The sequence below is a fragment of the Saccoglossus kowalevskii genome, chromosome 16 (assembly GCF_978046115.1).
Source record: "Saccoglossus kowalevskii chromosome 16, keSacKowa6.1, whole genome shotgun sequence".
In the NCBI taxonomy this organism is placed as follows: Eukaryota; Metazoa; Hemichordata; class Enteropneusta; family Harrimaniidae; genus Saccoglossus; species Saccoglossus kowalevskii.
Genome location: NC_140656.1, coordinates 12,329,724 through 12,356,174, shown reverse-complemented (window position 1 = coordinate 12,356,174; position 26,451 = coordinate 12,329,724). Strand labels below are relative to the sequence as shown.

General features: G+C 35.6%; 1 protein-coding gene across 1 annotated transcript; it reads right to left on the bottom strand.

The window, feature by feature from the left end:
- Positions 1 to 1,157: 1,157 nt before the first annotated feature.
- Positions 1,158 to 26,451, bottom strand: LOC100371025 (clathrin heavy chain 1). The gene is made up of 28 exons (XM_085491061.1): positions 26,284 to 26,451; positions 23,755 to 23,962; positions 22,927 to 23,195; positions 22,403 to 22,564; positions 21,878 to 21,991; positions 21,264 to 21,437; positions 20,563 to 20,760; positions 19,981 to 20,181; positions 17,159 to 17,251; positions 16,856 to 17,038; positions 16,054 to 16,356; positions 14,860 to 15,040; positions 14,235 to 14,305; positions 13,261 to 13,479; positions 12,144 to 12,286; positions 11,819 to 11,941; positions 11,486 to 11,720; positions 10,685 to 10,830; positions 8,852 to 9,035; positions 8,223 to 8,415; positions 7,803 to 7,960; positions 7,108 to 7,272; positions 6,526 to 6,801; positions 5,623 to 5,772; positions 4,700 to 5,113; positions 4,244 to 4,465; positions 3,674 to 3,749; positions 1,158 to 1,543 (listed from the first exon to the last, which is right to left on the bottom strand). Exons 1-28 carry the CDS (start codon positions 26,323 to 26,325, stop codon positions 1,380 to 1,382), a joined length of 5,067 nt encoding a protein of 1,688 aa, XP_085347187.1. The 5' UTR covers positions 26,326 to 26,451; the 3' UTR covers positions 1,158 to 1,379.

The following is a 26,451-nucleotide window of genomic DNA, read 5'->3' as shown; positions in this document are numbered from 1 at the left end:
TTCCTTCAGTTGCAATCAATATCAAATCTCAAGCCAGTCCATCAAAGATTCTTGCATGCCAAATTTGAAACAATTTTCAGAAGCAGTTTGAGAAAATATCAGTTTGGGCCCAAACTACAAAATATGATTTGACACAAAATGAACAACTCAGAGAGAACCAACCAACCAACAAACGAACCAAGGTATTTGTATACAAAACATCAAAGCACTTGGGTACAGGTTTTAAAAAAGTGATTGATGACATCAAAGCTGATAAAGCAAAAAATGCAACTAATATTACCACTGACATGTTGTTTTATTAATTTTCATAAACGTGGAATAATTCTACATTTTGTATACAAGGAATTACACAAATGATTTATGATATACCATAATAGACATATACTGCTGATAAATATACAGTGCATTTCAATCAACACCATGTTTTACTACTTTACCGCAAAGGTCGCCAAGAGCTATCTAACACCTCATTGATTCATAATAGTATGCTATCACATGTTAAACTAACAAAAGCACATTCATACAATGAAATACTAAAATCTGAAAAAAACATGTCCATATGGTAGGTATGTTTTTTCTTTTACAATGTCAAATATATTTTTTAGTAGTTAAATTGAAAACTGAAGAATACAATTTACGTGCTTAAATGCTGGTGGACTCCAATAAATTAATCTGGTGTTCTAAAAGACAATGATCCCTTGCCAACAAGCGCATCCGCGTGTGCCTTGTACGTTCTTTGTTCATTGATAGAAACAAACGGACAGGAATTTGTCACTTTATACAGGACCGAGAATATACTAAGAAATTATAAACACGCATATGCATGTACATTGTCCACTATGGCTGTAAGTGTGCCAAATCAATAAGCATTGTTGGCAAAAAAAAAGCATTATTTGCGTTGGTACAGCAACTAAATTGAACTAACGTGTGGGCAAATAGTGGATAGATACTTACCTCAGCACTATGTCAAGTAAAAAATGCAACTAACACAAATGCCATGCAATTTTTCAAGTGAGTCTCGCTAAATGTCACTACTTATCTTTAATGAATGAAAAACTTGGCCAGAAAGAAGATAAAAGACTGAACAATAAAAACAAATCACACCAATCTTACAAGCATTTAAACATTGATTTGGATAGAAATCAATCAACCACAAGTTTCATTCAATTTGTATTGCAAACATGCAGGACATAATTCTTACAGTTCATTACATAGCGACAAGTCTTATATTTGCACATCCGAGAAAACCAATATAAACACAAATAGTACGCGCTAAAATAGTGCCACCCCCTACAAATAGAGACAGATCCCAGCAACCCGATCTTAACACGTATGACCAAATTTTCCTGTCCTTTTTCCTATTTAATAAACATTGTAGACTACATTCCATAGCCAAACCCTGGCTGCGGCGGTTGGCCCATCATCGCTTGGGGAGGCATGCCCATTGCAGCCTGTGGTGGCATTCCTGCCTGTGGTGGCATTCCCATCTGTGGGGGCATTCCCATGGCTGGGCCACCTCCAGTGATCATTAGTTGAGGTTCACCTGAAAAGCACAAATACAGATTACAACTACTGTGCTGGTATAAACAATATTCACACATCACCAGTACCAATCCATGCAAGATAAAGCATTTCACATGGCATGGTATACAACCATAAATAAAACAAGCCATGCATGGCACAGTCCCAGTTAGTTATCAAATTTAAGATATATAGTAATATGATTTTTTTAACATTGAAATGATTGACATTTGTATCTGATCGTCAAACAAGTACTTGTCCATATTGAGAGATATTGCTCTGGAACAGCATTCAAAATGAGCCATTTTGAATACATGTATATATATAACATGATGTATAACGAATATATAAAATTTGAATATAATCAGTCAAAGCATTTAAGAGATATGGCTCTAGAAGCCCAATCAGTAAAACAAAATGGCCAACAGTCAGTCATTTTAAATCCAATCTGAAAAATAAAATGATGTGCATCAGGAACTCTTAATGTATAATGTATGAACCAAGTTTGAACAAAATCCACCCATAAATGCTCGATATTTGATGATTTTTTTAGCACAAAAATGACCACTATTCGGCCATTTTAAATAGGATAGTCAAACCAATATATCTGTTTAACTATGACATGATGTATAAAGAATATTTAAAATTTGAAAATATTATCAGTCAAAACAAGTCGTAGATATGGGTCTAGAAGCCCATTCATTAAAACAAAATGGCCGCCAGACAGCCATTTTGAATCCGATCTGAAAAATAAATGATGTGCATCAGGAACCTGTAATGTCTAATATATGTACCAAGTTTGAACGAAATCCATCCATCCATAAATGCCAGAAATGCTTGATATTTGATGATTGTTCAGCACAAAAAAGGCCACCATTTGGCCATTTTGAATAGGATCGTCAAAAAAATATATCTTATCTATAACATGATGTATAATAAATATTTAAAATTTGAACATAATCAGTGAAAGCAAGTCAGAGATATGGCACAAGAACCACATTCATTACTACAAAATGGCTGCCAGTCGGCCATTTTGAATCTTATCTGAAAAACAAAAATATTTGCATCAAGGTCTTATAATGTTTATGTATATACCAAGTTTGAACAAAATCCATCTGTAAACAGCCGAGAAATGGTTGATTTTTAGGATTTTTTAGCAGAAAAATGGCCGCCATTCTGCCATCTTGAATCAGATCGTAAAACAAAATGATGTGCATCAAGGTCCTATAATGTTTATGTATATACCAAGTTTGAACAAAATCTATCTGTAAACAGCCGAGAAATGCTTGATTTTGATGATTTTTAGCACAAAAATGGCCATCATTCAGCCATCTTGAATCAGACCGTGAAACAAATTGATGTGCATATGTATAATATCATGTATGATGTACGTGTGAAGTTGATTGTGATTGGTCCAGGCATTTCTAAGATACAGGTCCGGATGCACGCACGCACACACAGAGGTCAAAACACAAGTTCGAACGGGGACTAATAACTGCATCTTAACTTAAACTTTTATACTATTACAAAAACACAAGAATCCAGTTTACTGAATTATTTAAACATAAATACATACTTATAAAAAAAAAAGTTCCATAGTTCCTGGCTATCAAACTGAGAAATCAGAGCTACTAAACAAACTGTATTGACAACAGAGCGTTACCATGCACGGACACAACTTGGTCTAGCTGCTGTGTAAACATTTGGAATTAGTACGTACTCTGAGTGTATATTAACCATAACTAATACTAGGGTTTCACAACTGAGGGCTGCCACTTTCAAAAGCTAATTACTTGTTACCAACATTTTAATTTAAATATTTAAATTTCTACTTTTATTGTATTTACAAGTAAGTATGTACACATATGATCCAACATACCAATGCTGAAACCCCATTTTAAAATCAGAGGATCTTCAGATATGATTTGAACAGGAACATGATTTTAAAATCCCAAAGTATTATCAAAATTTTTTGTTGTGTCAGACATTTATTGGGATGAGGAAATTATATCTATTTTAAAGCTAAACAATGAATATAAACACTCAAAACAAATACCATGAAATGACAATCACAGAAATCAAACAAAATATGCAGCAAAATCAGCAACACTATTAGCACTTAAAATACAACAGCATGATGATGAAAACTTACTGTAAACTATGGGCTGCGTTTCTTGGGCCTCTGCTTCTTCTTTCCTGATACTTTCTGACTCAGTTAATTTATCCACCTGTTAACAGAGAACTATCATCAGCAAGCTCTTTCATACTCATGAACATGCAACTAAAAAACTATATGCAAATCTGCATGCTGTCACTGGATATGTCGATATCTGTGAGGAGTACATGGTTTCAGCCACAAAAACAAATAAACAACATAGGTACAATGAGAATGAAGCTATACAGCAAAGCAACTAAGCCATAATCTCACCAACATTTTATTTTTGTTTTAACCTAAATATGTGCAACTATTTTGAAGACTGGATACGAGAATACTAAATCTTTCATAAGCCGTTCAATCCTTTGAACATCACAATTTTTCCAAGCAACACTATTGCCTATTTTTCTACAACTTCCTTGATAATTTTGAAGGAAATGGACATAATTTCCTATTGGCTACAGGATTTGATCAAAATTTGAGAACAAACATTAAAAAAATATATTAGTTCTGCAGAGAACAGATCACAAGCACACAAAGCAGTTCCATTGGTAGTGAGATGCTTACCTTTGTTAAATACTCCCTCATTACTTGTACCATATAGGGCATAGCAAAGTCCATGATTTTATGTCTCCATGCCAACTCTAAGATGACATCAGGTCTTAAAAGATCATAACATGAGAACAAGGATGCAGCAAAGCATTCATAATTCTTGCCTTCTAAGAACCAACTAAGTAATTCCTCACATAAGTCTGTATCTCGTGATTCCGCTGCGTAAATCATTGCATCCTGTAAAACAAATTATAACATTTATTTTTAACTAAATGATAACCAGCAGTTGCGTGGGTTGTTACAGCAGAATCAGTCCGTTATGAATTTAATTGCATTGAGGGATAAATCAATCCTCACCCAGGTATGTTACTGACTAAATGGCATGATTTATTCCCTGGAGGATGCTGTATTTGAGGGAAGCTTGGTCAAGTTCTGGTCAACAATGTCATAGTACATTTAAAGTTTTCCTACCTTGAAAAGCCTATCCCGTTTGCAGAGTTCTACAGACTGCTTCCATCGGTTATTGCGTTTGTACAAGTATGCAGCAATTCGTCGGAACTCCAACAACTCGTGTTTTTCTAACCTCTGGGCAAGTGCAATATTATCAAAATTGTCAAAGGCATCAATGGAGGCTTTAAGACCTTGGTAGTCCTCTTCGTCAATCAGAAGGTTGTTTAATGCATCGTTGATAGCTTTATTGTTATGACTTTGTACTTGACGGATGTATGGTTTAACTAATGGCAGCTGATTAACTTTGGTGAATAACGACACAGCCCTGGTGTGATCCATACGCGGTATAAGAACTAAGAGTAAATCGTTAAGCAGCATGGGTTTGTAGTCCAGGTAGAAGTGAATAGATTTGTAATACAGCTCAATGTTTGCAACCTGAAATCAACCAGCAAGTTAGAAAATAATTAGGGAATCAGTCAAATTCCTTTCACGGGAATATACATCAGACAGCGAGAAATGCTGAATTTGATTAAAATGTCACTGCCGTCATGCAGTGAACGTTTGAATTTCATGTAAAACTGTTATAATGATAATCATCGCATGGGACCCACATTGAAAGTGACAACTTATGTTGCTTTAAAAGCATAAAAAATAGCATTATGATTAAAAGATCTTATTAAAACAAAAAGTTATGAAACATAAAATGCAGAGTATCGTGCCAAGGAGGTCAAACAAGGATGTGTACAGACATTTTTAACACCAACTGTGATATATTGCTGTGATTTTTAATGATTTTTTGTGAATCCCAATGACTATTGTCTGAACAAAGTGCTGTAGAAATTGTTGTAACTAAAGTTACAAATGCATCTGTAATGTAAAGTAAGGCAATGTGAGAGATTTTAAGACAACTCAAAAACTTATCAGCTATTATTTATTATACATACCTTTGCAATAATATCTTTAAAATGACTTTCTCTCCATGCATCAGTGGGATGTGCCATCATTGTGACTATTGCGTTATCGTATTCCTCGTATTTATCATAAAGGAATACCAATTCAGACCAGAGATGAGCTTGCTCGGCAGCACGTAGTACCTTATAATAAAATGATCAGTGAATAAATTAAATGCAATTTACGAAAATAGTCTGATGTACATGAGCAATGTCTACTATAACAGTGTTGAATCCATCACATCCTAGACTAACCCTGTCTGAGGTACCATTTCCCAACTTTATTTAATTCATGTTTCAACCCCACAATCTTCCCAGAGGCAGAGTTACAACTTTGTACTTCTATCATTACATCCCTAAAGCCACATTTCTAGCTTAGTACTTGCTTAACACCAGCCAAACATGAATCTCCTGTATTCACATATATGCTGGACAACTAGAAAATGGTTACATGATGCAAAACATCTCTGGGCATTCAAAGTAACAAGCGGTTTCTGTATTTAGACCAAACTTTCATAAACAGTGCCCTCAACGTCCAAGTATTCATAACACAGAAATAAACATATCCTCAGGGGCGGAGCTACGTCACAGACGTTCCACGTTGTTAAGACGCGCACCACTGTACATGTATTTCTATGGGCTCTGTGCGTGCTGCTGTGGAACGCCGTCGAGCTGATGAAAATTCGAGAAAACAATACAAACTCAACTTTGAAGTAATCCTGAACAACCAAATTTATATATGTTACACACGTAGGGCTAATCTTGTTACACTGTACAGGGGAGTCTCAACAACCATCTCTAAGTATCGTTTTCTGCGAGTTTTCACCGCGAGGGTTGCCAAGCGGTGAAAATGCCCGGATGTCCGCCCCCAAGGATAACACAAAAATAAACACCTACCTTTGGAATATTAACTCTTGACCAGAATAATTCTAAATGTTCTCTCATCTTCTGTGGTTTATATCTGGAATACAGGATGGCTAGTTCTGTAAACATTCCCATGTGGGCACGTTCCAAACCTAAAGCTGCTTCAAGTAAGGCAATAAGTTCCTCAAAGTATCCCCTATCTTGGTAGTAGTTAATAAGTTCTTCTAATTCATCAGCATGTACGACAATATGAAGACCACACATTTGAGCTAGACGGAATTCCTCACCATCTACACACGCAAAGCACACCTATATGAGAAATAAAAAATAGTTATAGTAGACACAACAAATTTTGATATTTCCACTGAAATTAAATCCATGTCAACATGTAAATTTAAATAGAATGGTTTCAATAGCAAATCAGTTTGAAATCCATTGAATTTACTCAACAAAGTGAAATTAAAAATACCAGAAAAAATTAATAATTCTAAAGTACATGTTGTCTACTAACTGTTCCCTGTGAAATAGATTTATATAGCTATTTAAGAGGCTATAACAATTTTACACCATATATTGTTAGACACTTTGGTAGTTGATGCATTCATGTAGTCTTACCTCTTTCCATGTTCTTGTACTGTTAGCTTTCCTAGCACTGTCAACCGCTGCTTGATACTCCCCAAGATGTACTAAGGTGGAAGCTAAACGCCCAAAATTAGAAACATTGTTGTACAGCAGTTTAGCAGCATCATACATTTTGTCATCGTAACAGCGATCTCCAACCTGCAAGAACAATAACAGCAAATAATGAGAAACGACATTCAAATGTATTCTAACAAAATGCAGTAAGTTTCATCCAGAGACCAGACATCACGTTACGGGCCCAGGTATACTATAAATACGCTCCTAAACAATAGGGATTCCTTGCTTGTCAAGCTGTAGTAAACAACTCCAGCCAAGCTCTGGTAAAAACGTGTTTTCTCAAACTTACAGGTCGATTATGTCGTGCCAAAGTGAATGTATGTGACTATGAATATCACAGTAGTGACTGTGTTTAGTATTTATGACAATTAATAGTGTATGAGCTGAGATTTTGGCGGATAAAAGTCTAAAACGCGAACCGGGGAAAGGCGTGCTACTAATCTTGAATAATTAACTACTGTCAATCAAAGTCACGTGATGTTGGGCCGCTGAAACAGGATGCGTCATAGGCTATGCAAGTGATTAACGACACACATTAGCATAGCCACACCTTCAATTCACACTTGCCCGGGGGCAAGTGAATTGGGCCTTCAACGGGCATATCAACATACCTGCTGTATCTGTGCATGGTTTGGTCCAGATATAAATTCTTCTAATTCGGCTAAACGATTCGTCTTGGCAAAGGCAAATATAAGTTCCGTTTCCACGTATGAATCACGGGCCTTCTTCCTTGCCATTTGTAAGTATTTCACCAAGTCCTCCCAGTTACCTAGCAAAGTTAATACGCAAAAAATGAACATACAAAAATATATGACTGTCATTCCAAAAAAAAACATAATTATCAATTACTTGCCCTGACCAATCTGTGTCGTCTTGAGATTATGCAAAGTATACACTAGGGGCTGTACAAGATTGCATAAAATCACATATAATCACAGTACTGCCTTTGTACATAATTTAATGTTTCCTCGTAAACTAACATAGGACACATTACCCAATATGCCACCAAGTTTAGCTTTACAATAACTCACCATACTTGTGGGCGGCATCCACCACTTCCATGTACGTTGATGGATCATTTGCTTTAATGTAGGAATCTATAGCTTCCTTTACCATTCCTTCATTCAACTGTGCTCTTGCTAACTGACTCCATACTGCAGGTTCATTGCATCTCTCGGCAAACTCGTATGCACGGTCTAGATTCTTGACATGTTCTATAAGTACCTGCAACATTGAATTTGTACCACGATATAGGTGATTTCACTGTAGGTTTCTAGGACTTGAACATCAGATCTGAAAGACTCCAAATTTGATAAAATTGCCTCCACATATAGGTATAGCACCATATTGGCTGTATAAGTACATAATGACAGTGTCTATGGTCAAAATAAGTCCTATTTTTTGTTTACTTGCTATTTCATAAAACATCAAGGCAATTGCCTCTAAGAAGTTAAGGCCCTGGGTACAAAATGCAATGACAGTAAATTGTAAAAGTACGATTTTTGCCCATATCAAATTCAGCATGGTAATTGTACAGCATTTTTTAAAAATAAATTTTGCGATAAACAGTATTGTTAAAGATAAAAAAAAAATATTTACTGCTACTAAATTTTACCATTTTCCCAACTTGAAAAAAAATAAACGGTTAACAGTCGTTTACCTGAACAGCAGAGGTGTTGACATCAAATTTTTTGAAGATCGCGAAAGCTTCTTCATAAAGTTCACTACCAATTGCAATATTGGCAATATCTGGTGCATCGTAGTTATCTAACCGATTAATGTACTCCATAACACGTGTACGGTCAGCTTTAATAGCTGTTAATATCAACAAATTCTGAAGGTTCCTGGTAACAAGGAGGAATTAAAAAAAAAATCATTGGAACCTAATTATCTGTTAAACACATATTTATAAATCAATGTAATTTGTACGAATCACAGTGACCACACAAAGTGTAGTTGTTACATTTTCCATATGAATTGTGTACAAATGCAATTGATGCTTATCTAATAGAGATTAGTGGCAACGCTGTGCAGCAAGTATGACAGTCACATAGTTGGTCCATGTAGAGTTGTCTGTATTTACTAAGAGCTTTCAACATGAGCAATGACTGATAATAAGTTTATGTACTGTAAATACTTTATTTTCGCTATTTTTACTGAAGGAATGGTTCAGAAATCCAGCAAGTATACCTTTTTTCCTATATTTTACATTCAACTTGTCAAAAATCAGTGAAAATAAATTCCATACAAAACACCCAAAAAGCCTTTTCAGCGAAAATTAATTCAAACTACAAGTCATTGAAAATGACACAGTCCCCGTTAAGTTCTCTTTGTGCTCGTCATATTAAAGCGGAGGGGTTGTCGCGAGCGTGTCCTTGAAACTTGAGTTCCAAATGGCGTATACAACAGATTGTTTATTTACATCAAAACACGTGTTTCGTGTCATAGTAATATGGCCAAAATAAAAACAGCCGTTATTCAGCCATCTTTCATCTGATTATGAAACACACTGATATGTATGATGTATGTGCCAAATACGAATGAAAATGGTACATAAATTGTGGAAATATAGTAGTAAGGCCAAAAAGTCAGATGGCTGTCAATCGGCCATCCTTTGAAACAAATTGTCATGGACATGTATAAAGTACATGTACATTGTATGTGCCAAATTTTAATGAAAACTGACAGAGCGCGTCCAAGATACCGCATAAAAAAACAAAAACAAGATGCCTGCCAGTTGACCATCTTTGATCCAATTGCGAAATAAATCGTCATGGACATGTATCCTAACATGTATAATCTATGTACCAAGTTTGAATGAAAACTGACAAAGCATGTCCAAAATACAACATTTTCAAAAAACAAGATGGCTGCCAGTCGGCCATTTTTAATCGAATCGCTAAACCACTGCATGTGCATATGTCCCACATAAGGTACAAGACACATGCAAAGATTGGACGGAATCGGTCCACAGGATTCTGAAATATGACGTTGGATAGACTGACGCACGGACAGACGGACACACGCACGGACAGACTCAGGAACTCACGGACGGTCGGGGACATGTATCCTAACATGTATGATCTATGTACTAAATTTGAATGAAAACTGACAAAGCATGTCCAAAATACAACATTTTCAAAAAACAAGATGGCTGCCAGTCGGCCATTTTGAATCGAATCGCTAAACCACTGTATGTGCATATGTCCCACATAAAGTACTAGGCACATGCAAAGAATGAACGGAATCGGTCCAAGGGATTCTGAGATACGACTCCGGACGGACGGACGCACAGACACACGGATGGACGGAGACCGAATTATAAGTCCTCGTTTTCGGACTTTGTCCGAACGGGGACTAATAATAAAAGTAATTTATGGTATTGTATCCAGTGGGGAAGCCATGTTATATGACTGGTCACAGAATTAAGTCAATCCATTCAGTATCATGCAACAGTGGAATGGCAATTAAAACATTAAACATTAAAGTTTACCTATGATCACTGAAAACAGAACTTTCCAATACGATCTTCTCTAATAATTCAATAAGTTCATTTGGTAAATCTGCTGTCATGAAAGCTTTCACAGTAACTGATATATCATCTGGGTCTTGTGTTTCAGATAATGCTGTCTGTACAACCTGTAACAACAGAGAAATGAAAGATAGTAATACAGCAATGGAAGGCAGCAATGTGAGAAAGGTTGATACCAACAATATAACAATAATGTCATTGTTGAGTATAGAAATGGTTAACCATAATATGGCAATACTGTGAAATACTTTATTTTCGCTATTTTTGCTGAAGGAATGATTCAGTGAAAATAAAATCCAGTGAATATACCTTTTTCTTATATTTCACATTCAACTTGTCAGAAATCAGTGAAAATAAATTCCATACAAAACAGCCAAAAAGTCTTTTCAGCGAAAATTAATTCCAGCTAAAATAAAGTATTCCACAGTAGATGATATTCATGTGACAACTTTGAGCCATGTTAGACAGAATAGCCATTCAACTGGAACAATATTAGTCCTGTGAAAAAGGGTCACCATGCAGAATTATAGACAGAAAATAAAAAGTGGCTGTCTGTCTGTAGCCTCAGTCTATTTTTGGTTAATTATTTATGGCCATTTTGTAAATTTTCAATCAAAGTTTCATTGACAAGTTTGCAGAAATTTGGCCAGTCAAATCAAAATTTATCTAAGATGACGGGCAGACTAAAAAGCTGTCACGATGCAACAATAAAGAATAGACATATGAAATGTGATAATATAGGAAAGGTAACTCTCCACCTACCTGATCAATCAGTTGTCTTTTAAACTTATTACTTTCATTGAGTACTTCAGCCCATAATTCGGGATCACGCCTTCTTACAAGGTACCTTGCTTCACTCTTAAATAACGAGTTCTCGTTGCAAACGTTAATCAGCTCCCGGTCACACTGCCCTCTCTCGTAAGCAACACAAGCCAGATGGGGGTCACGCTTTTCACAGTATTTTCCAACAACTTTGCTGTCATAAAACTGATTTTCCCTGAATAAATAAGATGTAATGAGATAGTTCAATGCCAATAACATACAACATGAATTACCTCAAATAGCTGTGTGAACAAAAATTAGAAATCAACTTACTTGAGAAATCGTTCAGGATTATTATTGCTGTCTATATAGATTTTCGCTAAAGCATTATGTGTAGCGGGTTCTTCACATCCGTCATGGATACGGGCTTCCAACCATGGTAGTAATAACTTCATTCTGTTAAGTAAATCAACAAAGGTTTCTCCTATTACTAAATACAAGCCTGAATAACAATAATACAGTTTGAGCAGAAGTTGTACACCTACGAAACATGCCATGAAAATGTCAATATTTGTAAAATATTATTGGAGAAGTATTACCGCTGCACCTAATAACTGTAGATCTACAATTGTAGTATTCAGTACAAGCGTCTTTTTACCTGTTTCTTGTTTCAACTTCTTCTACAAGTTCATCAGTAGAGAACTGCCCTCTTACCACCATGATAAGACTTTTGATCACATCCTCAGAACAATCTACGTCTAATAGACCACCAATAACCACAGGTAATCGAGAAGGATTAACCTACCAAGAACAACACAATGCAGAATAAAATAGGATGTACAGAAACATGAAATCCACATGTGTATATATTTACTAAGCCATATTGACAGCATATACAGTATTACAGCGTGCTGTAATTTTACGGTATTTTACAGGGTATTTTCATCCTACCATATTAAGAAATTACGCGTGTTAGCGTCCTAATAATAAAAACAAACATGGCTGCCACCAGGGTTTGACCGGAATCAACACAAAGAAGTTCGCTGATTCTGTTCTAAACTTTTTGGATTTCAGCACTCCCATTTTGGATTTCAGCATTCCCATGATGAATTCCTTTGGAAGGAAAAGATGTATAATAATAAGGTTTTTTCGGGGATACCTCAAAGTATGCACTCAGATAATATGCCGTCGCATCAACCTACACTGCACGTTGGTTGATACTCCCGATGTAATGTCTTCGTGCATACTTTGAGAAATCCTCGTAATAAGCTCATATTATTATACATCTGTCAATACTCTCGGTAACAGGGTTGTACCATTGTGGTACTGCGTGGGGTATCTGCATCCTATCTTCTTACAAAATGCCAATTCTAAATATGTAACAATTATACAGTATTTCCAAGATGGCTGACATTTGGTAGCAAAAAAGTTTCAATAACTTTGACCAACTTGCACAGCTCTGGGCTCCATAGACTAAGCAGTCATGTCGGGAAGATGTATAATATGGTAATTACAAAGATACTGCAAAGTTCACATTCAGACAGTTCCGATCTACAGTCCGTACTGTCTTCAGGCATAATTTGCAGTATTCTTGTATTAACCATGTTTTAAAGCAACAACAACAGCAGCAGTTGGGAATCTCGTGAATTCTGAATCTCAAACTTAAATGAGACTGCAAAGCAGGAAAAACAAGTATAATTACAATATCAGCTGAAGCAATCACCTTGCTGTCCTACTTTGCGACATTTCTCATAACTTCTTTAATATTTGCTTACCTTTTGTACATAAATCTCAATATACTTTTGCAGATTGTTACGGTATAAATAGAGCACCAGATCATGAACAAAATCAAAACGATCACAAACAATAATCAATGGCAGCTGATCTGTTAGCTTGGCTTCTTTCAGGAAATTCTTCACCCTCTCTGGATCATAGCAGTTACTCTCTCGGCAAATACGTTCCACTTCCTTTATTTGACCAGTCTTGCATGCAGACTGAAGGAAAAAACATACAAATTTTGTTTAACAAAACAATATACTGCAATAAATTAATTTCCAAAACTTTAAATTTCATGTCATTGCATTTGTATTTGAGCTGATTACAGACCTAGTCTTAAAAATGAACACAACAACCAGACAAATTGAATTGATAATACATCAGGGCTTGAAATTAATTTTCTTGAAAACCTGGTGAGCTATTTTTTTCAGTCCCATGGCAATATTGGGTAGTCCATCAGGTTTCGTAAGAACTTAAAGCCAAGCCAGAAAGTGTGAAAATAGATGTTACATTGCTCAATTTGATGACTACATACTGTTTGATGTAAGAACAAAGTAAATTTTTTTTGTAAATTTCTAATAGTCTTTTTGAAAATAAAAAGTTGAAGCCCTAAGACAAGAATGGATAGTCTATGTAGCTAGGGTTAATATTAATTTTTAGAGATGCCTACAAGTGTGTGATATTCAATTTAATTCTTAAAGCCATGAATATGCACCTGTGTAAACACCAGAAGTTTTGAAAGCTACTAAATTTTACTGAATTTAGTTCTTTGCCGAAGTATTTCAAAATAAAATACAGTGCTTCAGTAGATAGTGTGTGTGTTTCAATGCGAGGCAGTTGACCACAGCATATGGGGCAAGCACCTGTCAGTGAAACATTTTTAATCTTGGAGATATACACCATATCATCTATTATTAAAGAAATAGAATATTTGGAAATCTCCTTGCTATGAAGCCGCTATTATAAGACTTACCTGAATATATTTAAAATGTACATCGGCATCTTGACTAAAATTCACTATAGATCCCAAGAAATAGAACAGACCTGTAATGAACAAAGAAAGAGCGACTATAAAGTTGGTATATTGATAGTTATAGCTTTACAAATATAGTATTTTGCAGAAGGAAATGTATACTTATACTTGTATAGTTTTCACCACCAGACTAATTTGGCTATTTTTGTCCCAATCTTCTTAAGAAACGTGCAGACTATAAAAGAGACTATTTTTGAATTTGTGATGAAAAGTGGGAACTGGTAGCAAAAATGTTTTTTAACCCCTTGTGCGCCATTGTCAGCTTTTGGTACCAACCAAAAAATATTTCTGTATATAGTCTTGCCTCCTGATAAAAACTGACAAACATTTTAATCAAAAATTATATTATGAAAATTTTGTAAAATTTGTAAAAATCTATGCTAAATTTTTGGAGAGAAAAATAACTGGCTGTCAAAGAGTCAAAGTTTTTCAGTTCATTTGTTATATATGAATATGCATTGTTTTAGTTACTGTTTAATCAAATGCCAGTCAGACCTTCAACATCAGTAACACATTAAGTACTATGTGATGCTCATGGAAATTTTATGGGGATGGGAAATCTTACCTTCATAACTCTTGAAAGACTCAAAAAGTTCAATAAGTGATGTGGTACTCAGTTGTTCATGGTATTTTGTGGCAACTTGCACGCAGATTTGTAAGTTCTGACGAATGTTGGCCTGAAGCATGGCTTTTAAACATTCCAGGGAATCATCCACGGACAAGGAACCAAAGTAGTTCACCAACCACTATGCAATAAAACAAAATGAGAATTGGTAAATATATATTGTAATACAAATTTCATTTATTTCTTAATCAATAAGACAGAAACAAGCAAATCATCTCACAATTCTCCAACACACTGAGGACACAAACAGTAGACTGGGCTGACAGTTTTTTTATCACCCCATCTAAGATAGGATGTCATTCTCTTAAAGCTAATACTGGATATTTGGCGGTGAGCAAATACTCACTAAAACATTGTAATAGTGATTATTGTTTTATTTCCTTACTTTACTTTTATTGTTTTTGTCATTTCATCTTACTGTGAACGCCACACACAGATCTGACTATAGAATCGGGTCCCATGATCAGACCAACTTACATAAGGAGTCTTGTTCAAATCTCATAATTTTGAATGACCAATCAGATTAATCAGATTAAACAAAGCTTTGCGAGCTGTATGTACCCAATAAGATGATGGTACATTCTGGCCAAGTAATTTAATTGGAAGCAATCCCGTAAAATGTACCTTCTCTTTGAGTTAGTCAGATATATGTGAGCGAATAACCTACAAAATTTAAAACACTTGTACCTGTTTTAATCAGATTGGTGACTCAATTTCATACTTTTGAGAAGATCATTCCATAACCTCTCTGATGTGAGGCCACCTTACCACGCCCAGGATTCTTTATATAATCACATGGTAATAAACATATCAAAAATTTTCCTTTCAACTGCGAGATCTAGCGAGTTGCATGAAAGACGCACATAATCAAATGATTTCATTTTGAACTTGAATTTCTTTATTTCGTAGCTCACATCGACCAGCCGATCTCCAACAGAGGAATATTGTTTTCGAATACCCTTACTTCATCGAAATTGCCTATCATCAAATATGTACAACACATTATCAAGCATGGAAATTTCCCCAAAATACTTTCACCTTTGTCGAATCCCACGCGATGTTTGACGCCATTACGTTCGATTTCACGCATAGCGCGCGATTCTCGCAGTGAACAAAAAATGGTGCGATACTTACCTCAGGGTTGAGTAAGTGAGTATGAACTACAGCTCTCTTGATATCATACAAGTCGGTATAATGTTCCAAAGCACGCTGTAATAAACCAGCTTTCTCACAGAGCTGAGCGATGTGAGCACGATCGTAATGAGTAAACATCTGATTGCCTAATATGGCATCAGCTACTTGTGGTGCAGACATCAGATTCATTTCAAGCAGTCGGGTCTGTAAGTGGCCCTCGGAGGGACGGTTGTTTTTTAATGCGTCTAGTAAGAATGATGTACATTGCTGCACCATATTCTGCTCCATGAATACATCAACAATCTAAAGAGAGGTCAACAAAAACAACAACATTAATTGAACACATTTGACAATACCAAATAGAACTTTTGTTTGTTTAACTTTTGTTCTCATTCACAGATATAGTGACAAGTTAGAAAAAGAACATGATTGAATAGTTGTTGCCCTCATCCACGTATTATTGTAGATCATTATTGGTGACGAGTGCATTTACTCAATTCTGAGCTCATGGGTTGGACAGTAAGTTTTCTCAGTGCTGGACATCATGTATATAGTAACAAACAAAAGTTCATTCTGCTAGCAATGATATCTATAACTCAGTCTTAGGCCCCCACTCGCTATGTGGTGCTCAAATTTCACTCACTGATTTTTAAGGAGTTAAAGGTACAATATAGAAAAAAAGGTATATTTGATTGATTTTATTTTCACTGAATCATGCTGTCAGAAAAAAACAGCGAAAACAAAGTATTTTACAGTTGTACTTGTTCAGTTATCTGTTATGTTTTGATAAAAGTTAACTCACCAGATTGATGTCAGATAGTGGTTCTTCATCAGCAACCAACATCTGTGCAAAGCCTGCACCTTGCTCTGGATTCACACGCATCACATTACGAAGTAAGAAGACATAGTCTGGAGTATATCCAACTTTTTTGGCATACAATACAATCTTCTGGAACTGACCAGTCTCTGCAAAACATTGGATTACCTGAAAGACAAACATTGAATACCAATATTAATCCTTCAAGTATGGATCATCAGACTCCCAATAACGGAGTATTTGTAGAATTCAACAAGATTACCCTATTAAAAAAAAAAGACATCTCACCTTATTGGGAACATTAGCTCTGAGGTACACAGATAGAGCCAAAGTTGGGTCGCTTTGTTTCACCAAATCACCTAGTTCTTCACTGCATTCAAGCTGTAAAATAAATCACACCATCACAGATCAATCAAATCATCTACACTTAGGTGAGATGGTATCTTTATGTACCGTACTCGACCGCGTTAGCGCCCATGCCCGGGCAAGTGCCCACCCCCCACTTTTGCACATTTTTTATATTTGGGGTCACATTCGGCAAAGCGCCCACCCCTTCAAAATCCAACTAATTTAAAACTTGGTCTTGCGTAACGAATCTTGGTAATCGTTTATATATGATACAGCGTGGATATTGACCGCTGTGAACATGTTGTGAATGCGTAGAACACGGTAACCGTGCGTAAACTACGCTTCGACAATGACCTGTTAATACAAGTAAAATGCGATAAATATTTCATGCCATATTCAGTTTACCTCTCAAAAATGGCTAGTTACTATTTTTTTGGAAAAACCATGTCGTTTATTCGCTGAAATCAATTCCAACAGATCGTACTTCGACATCGATAATTCACTTCCGCATTGCGTTACCGGAAAGTCTTCGGGAATTTCTAAAGAATTGCGTCAGTACAACACAGCATTTTGATTAGTTACATGTAATAACCAACTTGACCCATTAGGTCAAAGGACGCTGCTGTAGGTCAAATCTGCAATTGCATCATGGCGGAAAGTGATTTTCATCGAGAGTTTGAGTACGATCCAACACCTTCGTCAGTGGAGATAATATGACAATTTTGACTTTGACTCAAATGTTTTTAATTCCGTAAATTAAGGTGGTACGTAATTAATATTGTAATAAAATGTGCGTATTTTTTGTGATCATTTCTGTTTCTTCATTGTGAAAATCAACGACGACTCAACTAATTTAGTAATTTGATTTTCCCTCAAAGACCTAATCTGTCACTTGATGAATACAAATTTTCATTTGCACTCTTTTTCGAGGGGGGTGCTCGGGTAAGCGCCCACCCCTACAAAATCGTGATTTTCTGAGTTGAGGCCCCTGGGCGCTGACGCGGTCGAGTACGGTATTACCAACTATGACCATTAGGAATGACGGACAACTTTAGTTTGAACATGTTTGCCATACTATGTTCAGCTATAGACACTGCTACAGAAGGTACTGTCTAGGACATTTGCGATAATAAAACTGTACTTCAGGGTTCTCCACGAGGGGTTTTTACAGGGCGCCGCGCCCTGTTATCTGAAATTGGCGCCCTGTTTAAATTGTCAGCGCCCTGTTATATTTCCTGTGCGCCCTGCATGGTCCCAGACAAATTGTTTACAAAACAGGCCAACACTCATTGTCTTTCGAAGATGATTCATCGTGCTCAGGGTAACTGGTTCATTGTTTTAAGGTGCAACTGTGAAAATTTCGGTTTGTTAGCGTAGCAGGTCACCGTGAGGTGATAACACCTCCATGCACCATCAAACAAAAAGTTACAAGTTTTTTCAACACGATTAAAAATGAACATGTGGCCCAGAAAAGTGCATTACCGTACCCATATTTTTACTACCAGGGTGACGTCAAATATATAAAATCGTTATCGGTAAAACCATTCGTTAAACATAAGGTCTATGGTTAAAACCAAGTTCACGCCGTGACTAGGTAGCGGCAACATCGTCACCGCCGAGTGGAACAAAGGCAGCAACCGGGCAGCTATGCACTTGCATGATCGGTAAACGACCAGCGCAGCCGACGTACCATCACAGACATTGCTGATCACCAAGAAGTCCACACGAATGCTTGCTTGAACATGTAAATGTTTACATTTAAATGTCACTATTTAAAGTTGAATTTTCTTTAAATCACGATTTAAAAACCCCGATAAAACGGCCATGCTTCATAAGTGGAGGAAATAAATTTACTTGTGTTCTTTTGGAACAAATATTCTGATTGGTTGTTTTTCGCGTCAATGCGTGGCTTTGGCCAATCAAAAGCATCGTTACATAGTATCAGGGTGCACACAGTAAAATGAACTGTTTCCGGGTCATAGCTGTTTTCAACGAAGCAGACATCAACAAACTTTCGATTTGAATGAAAATTATTCTTTTAAGTATGTATTTTGTTTTTTTTATACCTAATTCTATTATTTTTGATAGTAACTGTTAACTGCAGATCGGAAATCTTCTATTGTGTACATTTTATTTCGTTTGATCACCTTGGTTTTTGGTGCCATTCATGCAAGTTTTTTAATGAACCAATTACGAACGTTTGTGCGACATATATTTTATTTTGCTTCGTCCAAATAAATATAAATCATAAATATAAATTTTTGCTAAAAATTAAATAAAGCATGTATGTATCTATTTGGGAAAATAAATTAACAAACTTGTTACGTCTTTTTCTGGACACGATCATTACTTGTAAACAACTGATGTCGCCGCTTGAGGAATCGTGCAGCTAAAATCAGCTGATTGTACGTGCTGACGTTTACTTAATAATAGCTCTTCAAAATTCCTATTCATTTTGTAATAATAAATATATATTATGCATATGTAATAATATGTAGATTAATAGATTTTTTGGTTTCCATTTTTCAACATCCTTGCCAATGATGCATGTTACAAATGTGCCACGCCCACTTCACATTGGCGCGCCCTGTTTAATTTTCAAATCGTGGAGAACCCTGTACTTTGAACCAGTGAACAACTGGAAACTCAAATACCTTTCACAGAGTATGCAAATTTGCTAATTTAAAGACTGAGAACAAGTTGAACCATCGTAAGACTGTGGAACAACGTAGTGGTTAAAGTTTTACTGTGAAATAACATACCTTATCTTCTTTGAGCCATTTCTCCAGCAGCTGTTTTCTACCCTGCTGCAGTACAGGACGACACAGTTCTAATGATTCATATTTGTTGAGTTGACCTTGATCCAAAAGAATACCAAAGTATTGTAACAATGGTGACGTCTGACCAGGCTGTGCTGGCACTTGTTGAAACCTTTGAATAGTTTGAGGTGTTCGCAGGATACCCTGTAATACAATGTAGACAAGACATCAATAATCTAAAGGGTTTTTGGGGCGTTTTGTATGGAATTTATTTTCACTGATTTTTGATGAGCCTAATGTGAAATATAGAAGAAAAAAAGTATATTCGCTGGATTTTATTTTCACGGAATCATCTCTTCAGCGAAAATAGCGAAAATAAATTCCAAGCGAAAATAAAGTATTCTACAGTAAGTAATATTTTTAGAAGTGAACAAAAGTTCAAAGCAAGATAATTCACTAATTTCCACCAACCAAGTCTTGAATTTCATACACTAAGCAATTGGACTGGGAAGAAGAATGACGTTATTATCGACTTCCATGTTGTTAACACTGTCTCCTACATTACTGATCTCTGATGCATCTTACCTTTGGAGCGTTAGCAGCAATCTTAGCTGCCTCCGAGTAGTTGCCTTGAGCAAACAAAGTGTTAAATTTGCGTACAAATAAATCCTCTGCACCAGCCAAGTTATTGCGCACAGCCATTCTGAGAGCTAAATCTGGATTTTGAAGCGTACTATTAATATACTGAATAATGTTGTCTTCTTCAACACAGACAGATAATACCTAGGAAACAAAACAAAATAAACCAATCTTCAGATACCTGAATACATACATGTGAGGCTTTACAACACACAAAGTAAAGAGCATTTTAAAATTATTTTAACCCTTATGCACCACACCATTGGATAACTTTTCTAAAATATTTGCTGGAAACTAATCAGTTTTGCGCGTTATTTACAATTCCTAAATTGCACACCAAAAGATTACAAACATCTCCAGTTGTGACGCAGGCTATGAAGTTTGTGAATATACTTAAATATTCAACTGAAGCATTTCAATTGCTCACACATGGTTAATTTTAACAAGTAATCATTTTGCTATGCTTCTAGCCACATATGTAAATATATTTTTAAGCATATCTAGGGGATCTGAAGTATAAACTAAAATGAATTTAATAGCCAGAAGGGATCAATAATCAAGTCAACAGATGATCCAAAACTGAGCAAGGGAATTTGAAGCTATAATTAACCATGCAAAAATGTGAGATGACGAATCATTCTGCTTACCTGTCCTTTTCTATTTACACCAATGATACCACTTGAGGGTTCATGTGGAGCTGTTACAAAGATAGTATCACCACTGATACGATTCATATAAATACAAACACCAGTCTCCATATCATACAAATGAATGTAACCATACTTTGTGATCAGAAACACAACATCGTGTTTGGAACTAGCCTGTGAGAAACACAAGTTGGTGAATAACGTATTTTAGAGATAGTGTTAACCCCAAATTAGAAGGCACCTTCCCATTATGGGACAGGAAAGGGTCCAATTTTTGATAAACATATACACAATTATTCTATATCACTTTCTTATCAGAACTTCCTATATGAGAGTGCACAAGTCTTGCTGTATTTGCTTTATAAGTATCATATACCTAGATGACAAAGCTAGGTACTGTAGTATGTTTGTTTAAAAACACAAAACCATGTAAAAACAAATTCAAGGTTAATTTATATAAAAGATAGTTTTTGCATGTCAGAATACAATAAATGCAATTGTTGGTTCATGTACACTACTATTAGAATTGAAGCTAGGAAATAGGAAATTCTTTGCAAACCAACCAATCAGCACTGGACGATTACATCACATGACATAACTGAATTAAACTTTACCTGCATTGCAACAGGGAAGTCATTTTGCGCTTCAGGCGGGAAGAAGACATCTACGGCTTTCTTTTGAAATGGTTGATTACCAGTTGGTGGAGTCCCGACTTCAATTATATGCAACTGACATGAGAAAAGAAAATGCTATGATAACAAAACTTGCATGTTTTTTATGTAATGCCAATGTTTAATGCCAACACAGACATTTCACCCCAATGGCCTAACAGTAAATATTGATAAACTTGCAAGCTACATCATGTGTACATACATTTGGTGATAAATCATTAGGAAGAATGCGTGTTACTTTATAATCTTAATTACGAGAAGCCATAAAAGTGGAAACCACGAGAGTTTGGCAACCATCACCATGACTATATTTAGGTAACTTAGGGAACCCAGCTTACAGTAACTAGTTGCTTTAAAACTTTATTAATAAATGAAAACAATTCTGACAGTTTAGTAATATCCATGTTGACCTTGCAATAGCATCAACACGTCTATAGTTTTTAACCAATATTGAATGAGCTTTCTTACTTTTCCACCTTGAGCACCCCGGACAGCAAAGCAAAAGAGTGTTGAAAACTCTGGATTTCCTTCCATTTTAAATTGAGAAAAAGCAGCAGCGTGGCCTTCGATAGGTTGACTCACTTTACGCTCAACAGAGTACAACTGCATAGCACCAACAACACGATTTTGCTGTAAGAAAAAAGTAAAGTCAATGTGCTATTCTTAACTGAAAAAAAATTTATTTAATTTTTTCACTCATGCATGTGGAGTTCCCAAACTTTCCTAGTTGTTCAGTTACCATGCACACAAAAGGAGGGTGGAAAGCAATGTGGACTCAATCCTGGTCTATACCAGCTTTAGTTTTGTATCGCACAAAGTTCTCATGAAATGAATAAAAACAAAATATAATTTTTATCCCTGTGGTATTCATACATGCTTTTGTAAAATATTTCACGGAAAGAGGGGGGAACAACATACAAGCATGTACATTTCACTACCTACTCCATACTTCTATACATTACAATTTAGCATAAGTATAAAGTCATTATTACCTGAGCTGAAATTCCAATCAATAGTAACCAACTCTGTTTTTGATCTGTACGATAGTTGATAATTTGACATCCAGCCAGACTGGAGTGTCTGTCAAACATTTTCAATGGTTGTGAATCTCCTTCCATGCTCCAATGATACACAGCAGTATCGGTGACAAGACCGATGGTATTCACAGAAATCCACTTCCAGAAAGTTACTTCATCCACCATTGTGTGTGCTTTCATCTTGCTCTTCATCTCAATGTTAAAAATTTGCAGTGTTTTACCAGCTGTTTAGAATGAAAAAATGGCGAATTAGAAAACGTGGAAATGGTTTATTTTTTGACATATTGAATAATCATATTGAATTGTTAAATTGTATTGGTTACCAATATTGAAGGTCATCAATCCTGATTCTCTTTCTCTTTTTTATACAAAAATGTATTTTACAACATAATTTATGTGACAGGGCCATTATAATGGTAATATGGCAAACTGGTGCCTTATCATGGCATCAATCAGGTTCAATTAAACAAATTAACCTACGTCTTTTGTAGTCAGTGAAAGAATAACATTCAGTATTTTGGGGCTCCCATTGAGTCTGTGCCACACTCGCATGGAATAGGGACTCAAATTTGTTCTTTTGGGAGGGGGAGGGGGGTGTTCAACACCAAGTAGAATTAAAACTTTATCACAAGCCTGATGTTGTAACTACTATGCTAGTAACTGGATATTTATTTTACTTGTAATCTTATCCCTTAGATATATTGGATAATTGCATCACTCAGAGTGCCATCCCACGAAACATTAGCCTAATGTTGTTAATGGAACCAGTGCCTAGATACATACCTTTGAGTGCTATAACTTTACTAGCAGGGTTCATGATAGCAGAATCTGCAGATATTGGTCTTCTAATAGGGTTCTGTGCATCGGCCAGATCAATGATAACGACTTGCGCTTGGTCACCTACTTTCTCTCTAATACAAATGAACTTATCCGATTCCATGGTCAGTGTACTAAACCCAATGTTGGCTGCGTTGATTCCAACATTCTGGAGCTGTGTAGATAAAATAACAGTAAGGTGAGCCATGCTTTGCATTCAGAGTTATCTGAAAATTAAATCGCTGCAACCGTTTCTGCTCAGTGACAATGTGCGTGATCTTCCACTAACCTTTCCCCACTCATGTTTTGTGTCAGTTCTAATCGCCGAGAATCAGGATGATATAAGGTACGCAAGACTTAGTAAATAATACAAGACAGACATACTTGAATACCGACTAGCAAGCATTTTGCTTTAGCCAATAAGTACCATTTTCTTATATCCCAGATAATAGCTAATTTTGTTAAAACCATTAACCGTGACTTCGCATGTAGTGACATGGTTTTATTTCAAACACAATTATCTACTCTACCACGTACGTACAAACTAACGCAAGTGTAATGTAGGCACTTTCTTTGAACAAAACTAAAAGCAAATAACTTGAAGTTCCTAGATCAATTCATATCAAACAATGAATTTTAAAAATACAAACTAAACAAATTAAATTAAAAATTAAGCAACTACAAATGCGTCTATATACCATATTTTTTCTATTATTTAGTAGCAAATTTATATATCTTTCTATAAATGACAAATGCCGTGTTTATGGTCAAAATAAATCATTATAATAATCCAGCATACAATGAAGGTAATTTGGGGTTTATGCAGCTTTTATTGGAGATGTGAAATGCATAGTATATATTTTTATTAAGTGGACCCCCCTCCAAATAGTATCGCAGTAATATTCAACATCACCCTGACCTTTGTCAGAAAATGGATTTTTGAATTTTCACTTAAGTCGCTATGAACTGGATATTAATTTTTTTGTAGTGATAGTGATCTAACCTGAATTTAAATTTCTTACTTTCTTGAACTACTGTACATTTTTTTTATAGAAACTGTAAATCAGATTAATTCTATCAATAAAGAACCACTCAGAAATCAATACAATACTGCCAGAGCATTCCATTCATTTATATTTATTTTTTCATTGGCACCTCAAAATCAAAGTACACTGACTTGGGCAACCCATGAAAAAAAACAGAAAATAACATGGGAGACATTCATAATGTCACATTACTCATCGCCTATAGCAGTACTATTTATAGAATTACTTATATACAAAAAGAACACATAAATCATACATTATCAAGACAATCAGTCTATTGACAATTCTGATAAAAATCTACGCAAACATAAATTCTGCCCAACACCAGAATGTATACATTTCCTTAAAAAGGCCCCCTATAGAATCAGTGCATGGGAATCAAAGCAGCCAATGTTTTATTTATAAGATGCTAGGCTATATGACTTAATGGGAATAGACAATAGCACTACTCACTATTACAATATTAGTGATCTCCTTAATATCTTCCCTCCCAATAATTTGCTTTTAACATTAATATTTGATTTAATTTACAACTAGTAGTATGTAATCCTTATGTGGGGACAATTCTTTCATCTTTTGTAAAATAATTTATATGTATTACAATAATTAATTTGTAAGGTCTAAATGATTTTTTTTTTAAATAAATCTGTAATTTCACTGGACATGTTTAATATTGGTTCAAACAATTACAATTTCCATAAAGCAGTTTCATATACAAAAATTCATAGTAAATTTAACATAAATTAATTTACAGCTGTGGCACATTTTGTGGAAGAGATCAAACAGTACATGCTTAGACCAGCCATGGTCATGTGATTACACATACACACCCACCCACTCAAACTCAGACACGCCAGTTTTAGTGCAGTACACCCACAAATGTATGAAAATGGACCATGTAAAACAAAAACTGAACAGTTTTTACTGTCACTACGTATGTGTAATTTCAAGAGGGCAATGTCAAGTAAAAGACGAGACTGTCAAATTATTGCCGCAAATGAATTACAGTTGATAGGCTTTCATTTCCTGTATGTTGACACGAGTTTTTTTCTTAAGAACGATCAACAACAATGACGAGAAAACTAAGCTACAAAAACGTACTAGACGTAGCACAATCATCAAATAAAGACCACATCATTTCAGTGTACGACATCAAATAAATTATGATAATAATATTTTACTCCACACACACACTTTCACATGGTATAACAGTCATTTCGAAATGTGGTTTTATTTGAATGACAATCTACAAAAAACGGCAATATTCTCAGTAAATATCAATAGTGATGATTTGCCATTATGTGTTCCTTTAAATATTATTTATTTCATAACGATCAATTTCATATTTTGCTTTCAATAATAATAATTACTACAATGATATTGCTCTGTTCCGACGGACTCTCCAAGTTGGAGGGCGTGTTTCTTCCACTGAGGGTCAACTCCGACCTACCTGTATATGCTCCTGGAATCGGATGGGAAGAATCTGCGTCATATTGCCGCTGCTAGTTCTTCAAATATCCTCAGTTAAAATAATACTAGGCGATTTGGTGAATAACCTCAGTCGTGCACCGCCACAGTAATTGCTCTATGTAATCTACAACATAGCAGTAATGGCGGA

Bases quoted from the DNA above. Each gene is read 5' to 3' on its own strand.
- LOC100371025 (XM_085491061.1), bottom strand. From the start codon at position 26,325: ATGACGCAGATTCTTCCCATCCGATTCCAGGAGCATATACAG. The intron at 21,992-22,402 runs GTAAGAAAGCTC...TTCTCATGTCAG, and splicing joins GGGGTGCTCAAGGTGGAAAA to TTGCATATAATTGAAGTCGG. The intron at 1,544-3,673 runs GTAAGTTTTCAT...TGTGCTTTTCAG, and splicing joins AACGCAGCCCATAGTTTACA to GTGAACCTCAACTAATGATC.